General features: G+C 33.9%; 1 protein-coding gene across 2 annotated transcripts in view; it reads right to left on the bottom strand.

Moving 5' to 3' along the window:
* The window catches only part of LOC121388196 (casein kinase II subunit alpha), a 32,134-nt gene extending 13,191 nt beyond the window's left edge, over nt 1-18,943 (bottom strand). For both annotated transcript variants that reach the window (XM_041519464.1, XM_041519463.1), the window contains exons 1-7: nt 18,735-18,943; nt 18,382-18,585; nt 9,974-10,085; nt 6,279-6,380; nt 4,410-4,460; nt 2,897-2,956; nt 1,223-1,309 (exon numbers count right to left, since the gene is read on the bottom strand). In XM_041519464.1, coding sequence (XP_041375398.1) covers nt 1,223-1,309; nt 2,897-2,956; nt 4,410-4,460; nt 6,279-6,380; nt 9,974-10,085; nt 18,382-18,476 — 507 coding nt within the window. In that variant the 5' untranslated portion in view covers nt 18,477-18,585; nt 18,735-18,943. The remainder of the gene's footprint in view (nt 1-1,222; nt 1,310-2,896; nt 2,957-4,409; nt 4,461-6,278; nt 6,381-9,973; nt 10,086-18,381; nt 18,586-18,734) is intronic.

Below are 18,943 nucleotides of genomic sequence, written 5' to 3'. Positions count from 1 at the left end.
AAGCCCTCTGGCGAGCTGGTGGTTACGTAATACCTAACATGTCATGTCAGGAATTAGTCTTCGAACTGAAGAAACAAAACATAACTGATTTTTGCAGATGCATTGCAATGTTCTGTAATAATATCCATCCCAGTATACATTATTTTTCAATACAAAATAAGCCACCATTGTCAGTGTTGAAATAACTATTATGTTTTGTACATAAATTAACCCACGTACTGAAATAATAATTGGAGTCTGTTCTTCGTTAATTGGTTTTTTCTTTCTGTGGCCTGTACCTGTGGTTCCTGATTGGCAGGTGTATATTTAGATGGTCCCCAGACACTGTGTCTAGACACATTAAAAAGACATGCCTCTTTTATTAAGATCACAAGGTATTGTCCGATAGCCATGTGGACGCCCCTCAAATTGTAATGGACATTATCACTTTATTACTGAAAGTAATTCTGTAAAACCCTTGATTAAGTACACTTTCCCATCTAAAATAACAAAACTGACCAATTTACGTAGTCCCAAAGAAAAGAAAATAATCACTTGCGTATCATGAGTGGTCGTTTTTGCTCGAACGTACCCTACCAACAGGCCTAATAATAAGCATTTTTTGTTTGGATTTTTTTTAAAGAGAAAAATATTATAACTCCATTTCATTCTATTGATGCAAATTGAAATATATTTAGTTAAATAGTTTATTATACTATCAAGTCATTTATGTTGTTTTACAAGTCAGTTTGATGAAAGTGAAACGCCTTGTCGTAAATTAGAGCGTTTGCTTACACTGTGCTTAAGAGGAGCTTGACGGAGATGACGTCACTTCGCCCCAAGGTATACCACTGGGCGTCACAAAAACAAAACAAAATGGCTGCCCCCGTTACAAGGAATAATCATGTTTTTTTATTAACTCTAAAATTACGCGTTTTTCATTTGTTAAAGTGTCAGTATGTGTTGGTGGTCCGGGTATGCATCTTTCCAACACATAAGGCTCTTATTTGAGTTTACCCTCCCTTTAACACTTGATGGACTTGGGGGGGGGAAAAAGAAGAAGAAAAAGGTACTATTTTTTCTTAAAAACAACAAATGAACCCAACATTCAGCCCCAATCCTGGACAAAAAAAAACATTGTCAAGTTTATTTAGATCAAAACATGATTTACTTTTTAAATATATCGAACAATATCCTTTCTTGCTACAGTGAAGAAGATATGACATGTTGGTTAAATACATACCGTCTTTCTGTTGTCATGGTCTATCATGACATTGTGGGGTTTAACATCTCGATGCATGATGCCCATACTGTGACAGTAATCAAGTGCCTACAATGAACATACAAGAATTCCACTGTCAAATTAAATGTTTCAGTACCATAAACTTGATCGATGTCGCTGACAGATGCATTCATAGATGTTCATCTCGGTGAATGTTTTTATAAACATCATACAAAATATAAATAAATTAATAACAGGGCTAGCTCTGGATGAGCAAAACATATCGACAAATTATCTTTAAAAATGCAAAAACCACAGTTATTTTCCAACAAAATACCAATTATTGCTTGAAATTTGTTCGTCAAATTAAAATCAGACCTAGCTCTGAATAATAAAACATTTGAAGTAATTCAATTTTAAAAATTCAATTAAAATTTTAACGTAATGCTTTTTTCTTTTTTTCATATCCATTATGATGAACATCGATAGGTGCAGCTATAAACCAAGTTTTACTTATCTTCATCTAGGACTTACAGTTTGGGAGAAATGGGGCCAATGCCAAACTTTGACACCATTGCCGTTAAAAAAGTAATACCTATCCTTAAAGTAGAATACTGAAACAGAACATCATAAAACGCTTCTTTAATAACACTTGAACACACTTTAAACCATAGCTATTTGGAGTCTAAAAATGTCTCTGTCTTTTTTTTTTTTTTTACACATTATATTCGAAAGAGTCGTAGGGGACCCTACCACCCAGGGCTTAAGATTGCATCAAAGTCACAACCGTAAAGGGTGTGCCCAAATTAACTATAAGCATATTGACTACAAAACAATTTCAACTCAAAAACTACTGAAATATTAAGCCTAAATTAGCTTAAAATAAATCAAAATGTATTTCTGAATATCTATAACCTATCAAGTCTCTTCCATTTCATATCCTCAATTAATTAAATTAATGTGAACCGTGACGATCTTGCTATGCTGAATAAAAAAAACCCATATGTTGTTCCCAAATTAGTGAGATCTAAAGGCTTGACCACCATTACATAGGCTACTCCTACCAATAAAGCTGCAATGGACCTTTTGTCTGCATTTTTCAATATGCAGAAAAGTAAGTACCACAGCCTTTGATGTTCCAGGGCTCAATTTCACAAAACATTGTAAGCCTAGTTCTATAAATCTACAACTAAAACACAATTCTTATTACCATCAAAGTACAACAAATATATTTTTAAATATACACATTTCATTTTCTTTTGTAATTAAAATGCTCCATCTTCCGTAATGATGTAATTTTCTGTGTGAAATAGATGCCAAACACGTGTAAACGTATGAGTGGTATAACTGCTAGTCGCAGACGTAAACTTACGTTTAGTGAAATTGGTGCCAGTTGTGGAGCACACAATGGGCAAAAAAAAATAAAAAATTGAGGGTGATCAATCCTGCGATTCATTGCACCACAAGTGCACGCTGTACCAATGAGGCATATTCTGCCCCATACCAAACAGGATTCGCTGTTTTAAATGTGGCTAGCTGAACAATTCTTAACTAGAAAACAATATTTCAAAGTTTGCATTCTTTTTTGTAATTTTGCTTTTTATCTATGGATATTTATATTTAAAACTGAAATAAAAAGCTGAACAAAATATAGACATTATCAGTGGGAAATAAACAAACATAATTTGTGCTTACCTTCAATAATTCATATAAATAGAAGCGTATGTCGTAGTCTGTAAATGTCTGATATAACGTCTGAAAAAACAAACATAACTTTATTAAAACCATTGACTCTGTTGGACAGTGTCTAATATTAGGGAGGTTTTGCAAACAAACCGTTACTGTTTAAGATAATAAAAATGTACCGAATTTAGAATGCCCGTTTATGTCTTACACGCTTGTAATTACACACATTTACAATGCTTAAAGAACTGCATAAAAACAAATTCAGCCCAATATGATTTGTTAACAGTATTAATCGCTTAGTTTTGCAGATCGACACAGTAATTTAAAGCAGGCAGAATTGTCACAAGTGTTATGTATTGATTATTATTATTTAAATTACACATTAGCCACAAAATTTATGACATGTAGCAGGCATTTTAATCAAAAAGAGCAGGGAGTAAATAGCTGTGACTTCACCAACTACGCTAAAGTGGTGGCATATATCACTGACGTCACCAACTACGCTAAAGTGGTGGCATATATCACTATCTGTTTGCTATTACAGCTTTTTAACTGTTAAATTACATATTACAGCTTTTTAACTGTAAAATTACATATTACTTAGTGTCAAGCTTAAATGATAAAATCCAGTGTTTTCTAGACACCCTGGTGTTTGTAGCAGTTCAAAATGTATTTTATGCCAAACAGAAAAAGAGTACCGTAAATAGGGTCATCAATGTTGGACTATATGTTGTTGTTTGGATTTTTTTAATTGATGTTCTAGACACAAGAATAAAAGAAAGTTAGGAAACTAAAATGCCTCTAAAGTCGACATGTCAATTTTTGCACCCTTGTTTTGGCTTCGTACACAATAAATATAGCATATCTTACCATAATTTCACTAGAAATTCATATTTCGTAAAAGGTACAATTTTTTAATCATAAGATTTTGTTCAAACACATTCAGGTGCATCAGTAATATTAAAAAAAAATTTGTTTATAGCAATTTTGCATTGGAATTTTCCCAATATTCTTATAAAGGAAACATCATGTACCCAGTTTACAGCTGTTGTAAGGAGATGCAAAGTGACGTCATTGGAATATTGACGTCATTTAAATTCAAAATTAGCTACATTATTACAATGCTTCGCCACATTAAAATAAAAACTAGTCTACTAACCTTGACCCCTGTCAAATTCCTATAACAAGCAGACAACGCTGTTTACAGGTCGGTATTTATTTTTTTCTTCATAATTCTGGATAAAATATTAATTAAAGATGGAAGAAATAGAAAAACTTGTACCTTTTGTCAAATATATCATATCACAAAATTACTGTTGGATGTGTTTTATTTATTGTGTACGAAGCCAAAACAAGGGTCCAAAAAGTGACTGTTGTGGACCTTAACAACTTTTTCTGGTACTCTTGACATGATTATATAAAGACAATGCTTTGTTTTATGTTCCTTTTTACTCCCATAAGACAAACTATTTTCCTCCCAAGATAAAACAAATTCTTAAAAAACCAGGCAATGATTTCTTACCTTGAAGTCTGTATTGTTTACATGTTCAAATATGAGAGCAGGCGTCCGAGACTGAAAAATTAATCAGAATATTAATTATATTGTTTAATGCAGTTGAAGTTTTTAACACCAATAGTGTCTTCCAAGACAATATTCAAACTAATGTACAAGTAATTTAAACAAAGCAACAACATCAACATTTGAACAAAACTGATGCAAACTAACAGATTATATGTACACTAACTTCCATTATATACTATAGTACACATTTGAAGAAATCTAACAGTAAGTATTTCACACATTTAAAGTCTATAGTTTTTATCAATGTGTGATTTACTAAACTAATCACACTACATGGTAGAGGGGATGATTTTCCGCAATCATGTAAAAATGGACAGAATCACGGAATTTAGCAACTGAAACGGAATTCGCGATTTAAAAAAAAAAACCCGTATAAAGTTGTATTTCTTGTTCAAGCACATGATAAATCTTTTTTGCAGTTTTAAGATTCAATATTGATAATATAGGCAGTGTTTTTGTATGCCAACTTTCACGAAGCCCACTGTAGGCCTAACACTTTCAGAACTTGCAACAAAGCATGTGGCTGTTTACCCATGTCACTTTGTTTACGCAGTGAAATTTAACTAGAAATGTAAAGATAAACATGTACTAATATAATTTTAGAATGTTGATTATGTAACGAGATTTCGAGTACATTCAATTTCATAAAACTTTGGGCATAATCATTAATCTGTACGGAAGCATTTCACATTTATAATCTGTACCACGGGGAATGTGTTTTTTCATGTATTGAATTTGCAACAATTTATTTATTTCTGAACAGATTGTTTTACAAATTGCACACAAAAATAGGATGTTTTGTTATTTCCAAAACACTTTTACTTTTCTTCTTACATCTGACCAAAATGAAATTAATTATTGTCTGTTGATGTGTTTCGGTGAGGGACCCGTTTCGATGTTTTGACTTTTGCAAATCACATTCACAGAAATGTTCATAAAAATAAAGTTAAAACGAGCAAAGATAGCAAAATTAAACTTGACCCGCTCATAAACATGGCACATTTCTTAATACCCCTTTTCTATGATTTTCAAATACCGTCATTTGAAAGAAAACTTAATTTTAAAAACCCTCTTTACAGATACTTGCAAAATATATATGGTCCATATATATATATATGTTTGAACATAAATATCTCTCTGGATATCTGTTTATATATTTATTAAAACTTAGAATGCAGGTTATATTTTTTAACCAAACAATTTTACCATTATAAACATTCATTTGCTTAACTTATAACATGATTGCAAGACATCAGAATTGTTATATTTGTTTTCCTAAAATGATGTCTGTAAATACTGGTTCTCGCTGACTCCATTTTGTAATTTGCCTTAAAATATTTAAAATAATTTTAATAAATTATTTTAAGTACATGTTTTGTTGACCCACATACATATTTTGTTAAAGACATTGGAAAGTTTTGGCTGTAACTCACTGAAACAGGTTACATAGTTGACAATATTTACTGCTGATGCATGCTAGTTTTCTTATGCACGTGCGGTAATATAACATACATGTACTTAACTATATCACTTTTTTGTCTTTTTTGGTGGCAAGTAAACATTACATAACTTCTTTCTTTTTTTTATTTGTTTCAACAAAACTGTTTACAGGTATTTAAGAAATAGCAATAGCAAACCAGGTCAGAGCTGGAACAATAAAACATAAATAGATATAGTTTATAATAATAAAACATGACACTAATTGAACACAAAAAAACAAAAACATGGAATTTGCAAAAATCTGAAACGGAAAATCATCCCCTCTACATGTACATTGGATCTATATATCTCAAGCAAGACATTACTTACCACTGGATCTTTGACGATTGCTAGGAGTGTGATAATATTGGTTCCACTTCTCAAGTTCTCTAATATTTTTATCTCTCTTTTGATTTTCTTCTTTTTCACAGGCTAAAAAAAAAAATTAAAATGAATTAAATACCACACATTTTTTTTTAACACGCCTGTACATACATATATATTATTACAAGTACAAGTACGCCATTTTAAACGTCATGTTAAACAAATGTGATTCGTAATTTGCCTCACTTTCAGCTCCAATATACAGATGTCAGTTGAACGCTAATCATATGGACTGTAAAATATAATAAATCTGAAGCTCAAGTATGACAAATCTTGTATAAAGTCAGAGTTTAACATCATGGCAACGACATACAACTGGTATACATGTGACGTCACTGAAGATTTGAGTTTGAACTTTTATAACCACAGGCCTTGGTTCATGTAGTTTGACATGACATAATGTTTTTAACATGCTCCTATACTACTAAGGTTTTGAGCATGTCCACCCTGGGTTCGACCTCTGAGGCCAGGGACCCAATCCGGGGCAGAATTACTTAGGTCAATTTTGAATTTAAGCCAATGGGAAATGGGACTATATATTTTTATTTTAAATGTGCCATTTCTAAAAAAAAAAAATATATACTACTCAAAAGAATTTAAGGGTCAGACGATATTTTCGACATTATTTTCTGAATGTCAATTATATTAGCTAGACCATAATGTCACGCATGGTATTGTTCCATTTTGACGAAAGTGGGTCTAAGCAACCTATAAATGAATTAAAATCCACTGTCGTTGACACTGTCGACTAGTTCTAATGGCGAAAACTTGCTTACATTTGCACGTAAATTAGGGCAAAAGCGAAAGGTCTGCTAAGTGCCCATAACTTGCTTTTTCACAAAGCGCTTCATTTGCACGCTTTGCACGTGTATTCCATGTTCCCAATGCTGAATTTCTCTATAATTGGAGCTTGCATTCGTGTACGGTGCACACTCCAAATTCGACAATGGTATGACTTCAACTGACTATCGAAGATCGAGGAAGGGCTATTGCTTGGCTTCAGGATGGCAATACGCAAAGAAATGTTGCTCTGAGACTTGGTGTCAGTCAGAGTGTCGATTTTTGATCGGGCGTTTCTAATTATAAAATATTACCATACAGAGTTTTCTATTAACCATACGATTAACCGGACAAACCTAACTCCCCCTACAGCCGAAACCGCCTACGCCTAAACCTACTACCCCCCCCCCCACCCCCCCACCAACCCAACCGTCATGCCCTCCATTCTCGGTGCTCCTCAGGTGAAGATTTGCGGCTGGATCACTAGGAGTGTTCCACATACGCTAATGATTAGCAGGTACAGGAAAGTTTGCTTCTGGTGAGTCTGGCAGAGTGAAACGTATTCGGATGATCCTGAAGTCCAGAGGCGCCTCTCCGTAGACCACGGGAATCTAAAAGTTACGTCATTCACCATGTGACCCTTTAATTTAGAATACTAGAGGGTGGAGACGGGGTATAGTACCAGGTTCCATCAACTAGGATAGGAGCAGCGCACCGCCCTATTGAGTTCCGGATGTAGTTTGAGCTTAATTTTTTTAATTTGTTAGTATGATGTGAAAATAAAATGTGGAAGGATTCCAGTCTAATTTCAATTAGTGTGGCTGGTACGAATAGAGTAAAATCAACCCCTGCAATCAGCAATGCCGTGGAGATTATCGCTGAGTTTGTCCTTTTTTTTTAACGCGTGTAACCAATGTTTACACATTCACAGTATGAAAACTAATCATCATATTTCCTTTTTCTTTTTTTATAATATACATTGATTATTTAACTAATAAAGTGTAATAAAAAAAAACTTTGTGTTAGTGATAAGTATGTTGGCATAATTATTCACACACTGGTATTGTTCTATTAAAATAAAATGTTGTAACTCGCCGTACATATTTTCAGTTACCCTCATTACATTTTTGATATATCCGTGTCATGTTTCATGTCACTATTGTGAAAAATTTGTGGTTTCCCTATCTGTAGTATGTATTAGTGTAGGAAAATATCAAGTGTTGTTTGTTAGAAACAAGAAATAAATGATAGAAAGGAAAAAAATAGCTATTTCGGTTACTCTCGTTAAATTGTGATTGGTGGTCTATTTGACCAAGAATTACAAACATAACACATCATATTATTTAACTGCAGTGGGTGTAACATGTAGGTAATAGATATGCTATTACATATATGCAACCTGTATTTGATTGTATAAAGCATAATTTATGTAAAAACTATGCTTTTATTGTATTTATTTGCCAAAATAATAGGTGTCTATTCAGCATGCAATATCATTTTGGCAACAACCTCAATGACAATTTGGGTTTGGGATTTTCAGCATATTGTTGATCATAAAACACATTCATTCATTAAAATAATTGATATTTAAATGTTGAGTCTTTGTCCGCTTCGTCGTGGAATTGCCCTAAACCTTTTGTTGTTGGAACCTCAATATTCAAACTGGAAAGCATAAAAGCTCACGAAACGTCGGACAATCATACGTGGAGCAGCACGTGTAGTCAATAGAGCAAAGACAAGAGATACCCCAGCCGGGAAAGCTTTGTCGTCTATGTCAAAAGCACAATTTGAGAGAATGAAAGTACTATTTAGAACTGCACATGCCATTCACTGGCAGGCTATTCACAGATTTTGTCTGGATGTCCCAGTGAGGTTTAAATCTCAAGTCTTCTCCATAAAATTATCACAACCTCCGATCTCAGCCCCACCCAAACAAACGAAATAAAATTTAATTGCAGAAACAGGCATATTAATAAGACCATATTAAGTAAAGATAATTTGTGAATAATGTTCAAAACAGCCCACAAAAAGCAGCCAATTAAAAAACTGATGGTCTTGACTCTTGAAATTTAATTTTGTTCACATTTTTAATATTTTCACTTACTCCCCCGGGGTGTGATAGAAATAAGCAAATTTTTCATTTGTCCACCAGACAAATTCATCTAGAAATCTACTTGTTCAGCATTATTTTCACTTGTCCACCAGACAAATTCATAGAGAAATCTACTTGTTCAGCATTATTTTTACTTGGCCAAAGAAATGTTTTGTTTTATTTAAGCACAATTATCGTATTTTTGATGTCTGAAATTAATCTGCATTGAATATTTTTACTTGTCCACTGGACAACCACTTAGGTGCATTTTGCTTGTCCGAGCAGATTTTCACGTGTCAGGACAAATGGACAAGTGCTTATTTTGAACAGTGTGTGTGTGTGTGTGCATGTGCGTGCATGCCAGAATATATATATTGTTTTACAGACTGGACAAAATGAAGGACATTGACATACGTGATTCCTATATGAATAGGGTAGCTGCCAAGACTCGTTTGATACATAGCTCAAGCAGAGAGGGAGAAATGGAAAAATAATTATATGGAAGCAAAATTATCGGCTATTTTATCAGATGGATCCACAGACTGTGTTGTTGAAGAAGAAACTGTGTCTGCATGTATGTATTGAAGGGCAATGTTTTCACAAATTTTGTCTGTTGAGGATATGAACGTGCAGTTTCAGCAAAATTTCATTTTTACCAATCTGAGCTCTCTAATGTGGAATTCCCATACAAACAATTCAATTATTTTGTTTTCATTTTATCTCATGCTTGTTTATTATTTAATATCAGTAGTTAATTAGTTGTTCTTACTTTTAAAATCTTTATCACACATTTCTCATTGTTTGTGATGTTGATGGCTTCAAACACTTCACTGTACTTGCCTCTGCCCAACTTCCTCACAATTTGGTAGTCATCTTGGTTTCTGAAACACAGAGGTGAAAAATAAACAGAGAAATATATATATTTCAGCATCAGTTTACTTTATTCACCTTTATTTATTAATTTAATAATCATTTAATTTATTTTTTAATTTATTAATTTTAACAAAAGCAAGGTTGAATGAGTTATCCACATAAGTATTATCTTTTAAAAACTATTTTGGCTCTCAATTTACCAATTTATTATTTAAAATATTTATGTGGCTTTAATTTTTTTTTTTTTTACTGCATTCGTATTTTAAGGAATTAAAATTGTCTAAAATAAAGTAAAAACTGAAGTAGAAAAAAACAAACACATACAGAATTACTTTCATTCATTTGTGAACAGATATTTAGTAATTAATATTTATTCACAACCCACAGTTATTGGGAATAATGGCCTTAAATACTGGGCTTCTGCCCACAAATGTGCTTAACCTTCAGAGTACTGAAGGCGAGATATCTCGCCCGACGTCATGCCAGTCAACATCGGTGTTCGAGATTAACGGTATCCCGATATCCCGGGGATAACAGAATTTAATTTTGGATACCAGACTTCAAGAACCCAGTAACCCACCGGGATACATATGATGTTGTTGGTTTTTTTAATCCTGTGTTTCTATTTTTCACTGAAACAATGAAAGTCATCATTTACTGGTGCAGTTAAGTAACAGTATTTTTGAGCTCGTACCTAGTCTAATGCTATGCCGTAATAATATCTCCCCCAACTTGTACCCAATCTAATGCTACATTGGAGCAATAGCAGTGTAGCAATAGACTGAGAACTGCTAAGTCGCTATTGTTTTTGTTGGATGTTTCCTCCCTTCCAATTTTTATTTTTTTTATATATCGATTCCACATCTGCAGAAAATTGATTCAGGTAGGTTTATTATCAGTAATGTTAATTAATTTGTCAGTATTATGCAAAAATAGATGCAGCAAATCTTTTTGCCAATTCCGTTTGATTGCGAATTTAATGAATTCCGCGATTTCGATTGTGGCATGGCAATATAGACTGGGAACGAGAACAGTGTCATTTATGAATTTCATTTAAGTGGGATACTAAATTCTGAGGTGGGATACCAGATTTCGAAATGTTAGTATCCAACTGGAATACTGCCAAAAAAATTTAATCATACTGTACACTGTATACAGTGCATTCATATTTCCCGCCATTTTGCACACGACACTCGCCGGAAACGATTTAGTAACAGTAAACAAGACAACTTGGCTTCCAGTGTCTTTAAAATTAAGATTTTTCACTGTAAAATGGCTTTCGGCAAGTATTTTCGCTTGACAATAATTGCGGCACGTCGCGGTCATTTTCAGGGATCGATAGCTGATTGTGACAGCTATTTTGATAATAAATTTTATCGTTTTACCTTAACGAAAATCACGATATATTGGGATATGAATCGTTTTTTGTTTTTAATTCTGGACAGCTAGCCAGTTATTGGAAATAATGGACATAAATACTGGTCAGCTAGCCACAAATGCCCGTAAGTAAACGCAACTTTTTAAAAAATTTGCCTCATTTTAATCAACAATAACTGATCTAAAACAACATAAAAATTTGAAAAATACACAAAAATAATACTTACTGATTCAAATATGTATTTATATAACATTTAAGTGAATATATGAGTAAAAATTACAAACTAGTACCCACTCAACATGATTTTTGTCAAAAATTAATCCAGTAGTCTAAAGGTTAAGTAAATGAGATTACCGATTGGTTGCCTAATTTTTAAAAATCAACCTGAACTTAGGGCTTAAAGCAGAAGTTTTATTTCACTTACTGTTGGCTAGTAAATGACATACAGTATAACCTCGATTTACCGCCTACTGTGGTACCTACGTGATTTTGGCGTTATATCGAGTTGGCGTTAAAGTGAGGGTGCCAAGGATGCGCCACCAAACATATTTTCCATTTGATACATCTGCATGTACTAAATGTCATACAGTTTGTTTAAAACAACAATAAACAAAAAGAAACAAGGTAACAAGTTAAACATTAATTTTAATTTGTCAATCAGCAATGAACATTGGAAATATAAAAACGTAAACATGTACGGTGAAACAGTAAAAAGACAGTAAATTTGAATAGCACAGTGTCAAAGTCAATCCTTTTTTTAAAAAAGTCCAGAATATTTTTCTGCTGTGTGTAGAGGCACTGATATTCCGTTTCAGATTTTTCCCTTTTCCGTTTCATAATGTTACAAATTCAGTTTTATTCCGTTTCAGTATTAAACAAATTCTGTTTTTGTTTCACTCACTCACTCACTCACTCACTCACACACACCGCAATTAATTGCTGGTATAAAATAAATAAATATGCAATGAGGCAAAACATGTCAGTAGTTTGTATTTATTTTTGGTTTAAATTTAAACACGAATACGCCACGACACAGACTTCGGACATTTTCGGTTTTCTTTACAATATGATCGGAAAAATAATTACAAACGATCACACTATAAACCACTTCCCTTGTATAATTTATTTTGAACAAAGCCTGGCATACAATATGCAATTACTGCATTCCTTTGTGAGATCGGAAATATGGCAAAATTAATAAGCAAACATAACATAATATATCTTTCACTTGAGTAAATATCGAACAATTTTAGCTCACAATGTTCGGTTTTCCCCGTTAAATCGCCAGGAATAAGCGAAGAAAACACGACTGGTAAAATGCCTAGATACACTAATTAAACATTTGGCGTAACATACAAAGGTACTAGTGTCGTAGCGTAGCACAGGCAGATGTCGGTGTCCATAGTTTCTAGTTCGAAAAATAAATTTTAATTAATCAAATGCGCTATTTAAAGTTAAAGTTAAATAATGTTTGGAAAAAAATCGCGGAAAATCAGTGCCTCTATGTGTGCTCAGAAGAATTAACTCGTTCACTCTTGTTTGGAAAGAAATCATCGAATTTACATCGGACTCAACTGAATGTGGATTACCGTCTATAAACCGAAGAACGGTTTTGATCGCGTCTCGCGCACATGCCGCTGAGGGAACTTCTTCCGGTTCAGGGTCAGAATAGTCTTCCTGGTCAACACACTTTTCATCAGGTTTCCTCACACTTTGCACAATTTGATCATCAGTAAGATTGGCGAATGTCTCCGTTTCTTTGTCAACATTAAGAAATTCATCAACACCCATTCTCAACTCTTCTTCAATGGCAAGTCTATGTGTGACGTCACCAACGAGATCCCGCAAAGGTGTCAGTTCATCTGCTGTCCAGCATAACTCATCGTGAGGCTCTCGTGGAATGATCCCTGTGTGGATCCAACAATTTTTTATCGTCGTTGCACTAACAATATCCCATGCTTGTTTGACAAAGCGAATCCCATCACAAAGTGGCAACTGGAGCGCTTTTCCCCGTTTTGTTGTCGTCAATGCACTGCACAAGTCGTTGAAGTTGCATCTTTCTATACTGTCCCTTGAATGCTTGAATAATGCCAGCATCGAGTGGCTTTTTGTCTGGTACCGCTACTTCTTTGAACTGCGGAATCAATGCATCTAACTGTAACACAGTGGACAATAACAAAAGTAACAACTCCTGTAGAGCTTAATTACGGCCAATGTACTTCTGTCGAGCCGCTTGATTACAGCTAATTGGAGCATGGGCGATACAATCGAGGGGACTGTAACATCTAAAATGCATTTTGTTCAAAAACATGTTTGGCGGATGGCAGATAGCGAGGGTGGTGCTAAATAGAGGGAATTAACCAAGAAAACAAACGGTACTTGGAAGAAAGTTGGCGAGAGGTTGGCGTTAAATCGGGGGCAATAAATCGAGGGTATACTGTACATGTATAATCACTAGCTAAATCTCTCCCTTTACTCACCAGTTTTACCTAATTTTATCAATAATTGTATGGCAATGCCCTCAGTATTCGACGACTTAAGAAAGAAATAGATTTAAGTTTTGTTTAAATGCATGGATTAAAAAAAAATTTTTTAATTTAATGACACCACTAGAGCACATTGATTAATTAATTATCGGCTATTGGATGTAAAACATTTGGTAATTCTGACTCGTAGTCAAGAGGAAACCCGATACATTTTCTTAATGCAGCAAGGGATCTTTTATATGCATTTTCCCACAGACAGGAAAACACATACCACGGCCCTTGACCAGTTGTGGTGCACTGGTTGGAACGAGAAAAACCCCAATCAGTTGAACGGATCCACTGAGGTGGTTTGATCCTGCAACGCAAGCACCTCAAGCGAGCACTCAACCGATTGAGCTAAATCCCGCCCCCAGTGCATGGATTGAGTGCCACAATGACCAGTATGCAATAATTGACCAACGACCCAGTATTCAACCACTTTCTAATTAACTAAGGTAAAACTCAACTATGAAGTTATGAGCATTTACTTAAGTTTATCATCTGCTATATAGCGCTTTTGGAAGAAAGATTGTTTAGCCTACTGCTAATGCTCAAACTACTTTGAGAAAATCTATGTACTGTTCAGATAAAAGGAGTATGGAAATACACTGGTTGAATACTGATGCTGTTACTCCGATACACAGGAGGTTTTTTTTTTTACAATGTTTGATAATTCCAAGTCCAGATCTGTGCTAATAAAGTGTTTATTTAAATATAGAACACTAAAGGAGCTTGCCTGTCATACAATTTTTATGAAACGAGTAAACAGTTTTGGTATCTGACGAGCAAAAGCGAGTCAGATACCAACACTATTCACAAGTTTCATAAAAACGGTAAGACAGGCAAGCTAGTTTAGTATTTTATATATTACAAACAAGCTGCAATGCAGAAATAAGCAGATGTCGAGACCTACTACCGGTTATTTTTCTACGAATTGGGTCAGCAAGTGATCTATGTCACACATAAACTATATCATCAATATACAGTTTTTAAATTAACAATGACTGAATTGTTGATCAGACCAGCAAAGACTGAGCTGAGTGAATGGGATTGACTAGACGTGACGCTGACATTTTATATATAGGGTAGTTAGCTTTGTACATAAAAGGCCAAAATTTAACGGCCTATTTTATTGCAATTTCAATTCATGGCCATATTTCGAAGAGGTACACTTATAAATTCATATTTCCCACCGTTTTGCAATCAACACTCACCAGAATCAATTTATTAACAGGAAATGCAAGACAACTCTACTTCCTGTGTCTTTAAATTTTGATTTTTCAGTGTAAAATGCCTTGGAATTTTGAGTGGTTTTTGGCAAGTATTTTCACTTGACAACAATGAAGGCACATTGCTGTCATTTTCAGAGATCGATAGCCGATTGTTTTACCAACAGCGAAAATTATCAAATATTGGGATATGAATCGTAGTTCGTTTTTAAAAAAACATCTGGTCAGAAAAATCACTGTTATTGGGAATAATGGACATAAATACTGGACAGCTGGCCACAAATGCCCGTAAGTAAACACAATTGTTTTTTTGGCCTAATTTTAATCAACATTAACTGATCTAAAATATAATTAAAATTTGAAAAATCCACAAAAATAATACGTAAACCGATTCAAATATCAACTTTATTTTATGTATAAATTTATAAAAAAAAATTAAGTGAATATATGTGAGTAAAAATTATGAACATGTACCCACTCAACATGGTTTTTGTCAAAAATTAAACCAGTAGTCTAAAGGTTAACCCATACCTACTCAAATCAAGAAAATTTTAAAAGAAATTCAGTATATATATAAAAATAAAAATGTTATTACAAATTACCATTAAATTATATACATATTAAATCTCATTTTTAATACAGGGGTGAAGACAAAATGTTAGAACAGCCAAGGTATGCTGCCTGACTTGCATTATCTCTGAAGTAAAAGATAATACAGTACAAAGACTAAAGGCAGAACTGTGCATGCTTTAGTAAACTAATATGAGAGTGGCAATCCTCTTTGTCATGATGCAAGCAGATATGACCCTAATCATGTATTACGGTTTTGTCATTCAGATTACCTTGGATGTTCCATCAGTTGCCTTAAATCCTGTATTAGAAATAAAAAGAGTTAAACTATGCAGTTTTGATGGTAATTTGTAAAGAATTTTTTATTTAATTTATACTGAACTTTTACCCCCAATAAAATGTTATTTGAAATGGTATGGGTTTAAAACTTAATAAATTGATATGCTTTTATATGAATTTTATCATATTGATTATTTTGGCGCTGTCAAAATATAGAACATGTTCTATGTCTTCTGCTGCCAGTTCGAGCCAACATAGATGCGGTGAGTTTTGTCACATTCGATTCAGTATCAGTGTGTTTCTTTTTTAACAAGTACTATACTCGCCAGACCCTAAAATCAATGGCAGTCCATTGGGCTACCTTTGTAAAATTCTTAGTCGCCCATAGACAATAAAGGTCACCACGGACAACCGGGCAATTGCTAATATTCAACCCCGGAATTTACATTTGGAAACGGAATTATGATTTTCAACTAAGTTTAAAAACACTAATTCCATTTTACTAAATTGTCACGTTGTAAAACTGATGATTGGTTTTGTTAAAATAATGTTGGCAGTGTTGCATTAACCTGGTTTACCAAGTACTATATTGTGCTGCAGTGCCTGTGCAGACATGACAGGGTTATGCTAGGAATAAGTTCAGCCAGCCGTTTGTCGCCAACGCTCATCTTGGTAGACTGATTTTTACACTACACTGTACACATTAAAACTAAATGACAACTTCGGGAGCCAGTCAGTATAATTTTCGCTGTTGCATGCGAATACTTCACATTGCAGACGATATTAAGACTAAAAAATAAATGTTTATGGTTTATCAACCCTGATTCCCTTTCAATAAAAAAGTTTACTTAGTTGCTGAATAATTATGCTTTATATATTTGCTGAATAATTATGCTTTATATATTTGTTTTAATTGTGACCATTGCTCCTGATTTGACTTTTTGCTACTAAGGTGTACTTTGATTTAATGACAAATAGCGACACACTGTTACTGCATTGCTTTCTATGAAGTTGGTTAGTTGTTGAAGTCATTACAATTATATGTACCAGAAGAATCATGTACAAATAACACGTTCTCCTTTAATTTGTCACAACTTGTGTTGGTTAATTTTTTTATTTACCAAAAACATGAAACGCAATGGTTCTAGAAATGATCAAAGGGAACGTGCAACTATGTTCACAATTTTTTCAAGACTTATGAAGACAGCGCAGACTGTATCAATTGTGAGCTGATTTCAAACAGATACATTGCATCTATCTCACACCGGTAATGTATTATTTTCTTCCAAAAACAGCGTTAAAATTAGTCAACACGTCTATTTAGATTTTCTGACGAACAATTACAGCTTTTGCACAAACAATATTGGCTTTGCATAACCGACAGACAAATGACAAAATGCTCTGTGCCAAATTTTATGCACTACGATTTAAGCTGGAGTTTGGAGAAGTAATATATCAAGTAAATATGATTTGTTTCGAAATCCTAAAATACTAATTACTACTTCTAAGATATTAATGAATTTGGAACAATTTGTTGAAAATTTTGTAATCAGCGTCTAGTTTCCTGAATACTGTTAAAGCTGCCATCTCTGGTTTCAGTCTTATAAAATCAAGTTCTAAGTTGAAATGCAAGCATAACTGCACTTTTAATTCACTCGCCAGTTGTCGTCATTAACGCATATCGTCAAATGCTTACTACGCACTTTGAACAATTCTCGCCATTTTGTAATGCAACAGTAGCTAAAATGTGCTATTTTAAGCTGTATATGACGTTGGTAGGCACCCGTCAAAAGTGTCCCACTTTCAAAATACTGGGTTTATTTTTAACTTGAAAAAGCCAGTGAAGCGAATCCAATGCAGAGTTCTGCGTCTTATATGCACCAAATGTGATTGGATTAACTGTTCTAAATGCTTGAAATAGTTAAATAATAAAAAATATTCCAGGGACTGCCACTTTAATACTCGGTTGATGTAAAACGATGAATTTGCTTGTTAAATATATCGCACAAATGCAAAAAGATATGTGGGCAACTTGGTCTAAGTACTCCCTACATAGAAGTGAATCCGATGTCAACTCACTTTCACAGTAAAGTACAGCACTACCAACTAACAATTAAACATGGCATCACAGTTCAATAAAAACCTCAAATACATGTATACAGATACTTTCTTGTATTTTATTCCTGACACATTTTTCTTAACTACTTGGTCATGTTTTTCATTAACAAAATATGAAACAATCAGTTGTTATTATAATAACATCAAGTAAAATGGGACTGTTTTCAATACTTCACATATGGGTGAAAAGAGTTTGACTACTTACCCCCATTCTACCACATGAGCTTCATAGTCCCAGTATTCTCTTGGTTTGTGTGTGTTTATGTCAGCATAGACTCTGGCCCGGCTTGGTAGTGGCATTTTAATAAACCTGTGGATGTCACAGGTCGAATGACCGCTTCTTGTGACAAAGGACAAAAGGATAGGAATCAAACGGAATATTTTTGTTTCGACTTGGGTTTACCGGATTCTGCAAAATAAACATGACAGTTATGTTTTTAATCAATTAACTACGTTTGAAAACATTGAAAGCGGACGATTATACACAAATCTCAGTTTATTTACCCTTGTAACCAGACACAACATGCGATGTTAACATCGACCCCCTATAGTGGTTACCTTTTTCAAAAGAATATCGCTACGGTAGCGAACATATGAGGCTAGTGCTCCTCTTTATCACATCACATTTGATTTCTACCATAACGGTACAACCAAAAATAATTCAGAATTTGTTTTGGAGGCTTTGAGTAATCAAATACTTTATCACATCTCACAGGAATTTTTTGACAAAATGGCGACAGTCGTGGTGCCGCGAAGCCAAAACGAGA

The sequence above is a fragment of the Gigantopelta aegis genome, chromosome 14, assembly GCF_016097555.1.
Source record: "Gigantopelta aegis isolate Gae_Host chromosome 14, Gae_host_genome, whole genome shotgun sequence".
NCBI lineage: Eukaryota > Metazoa > Mollusca > Gastropoda > Neomphalida > Peltospiridae > Gigantopelta > Gigantopelta aegis.
Note: the sequence above shows the minus strand (reverse complement) of the source record. Positions and strands in the feature narration are given on the sequence as shown.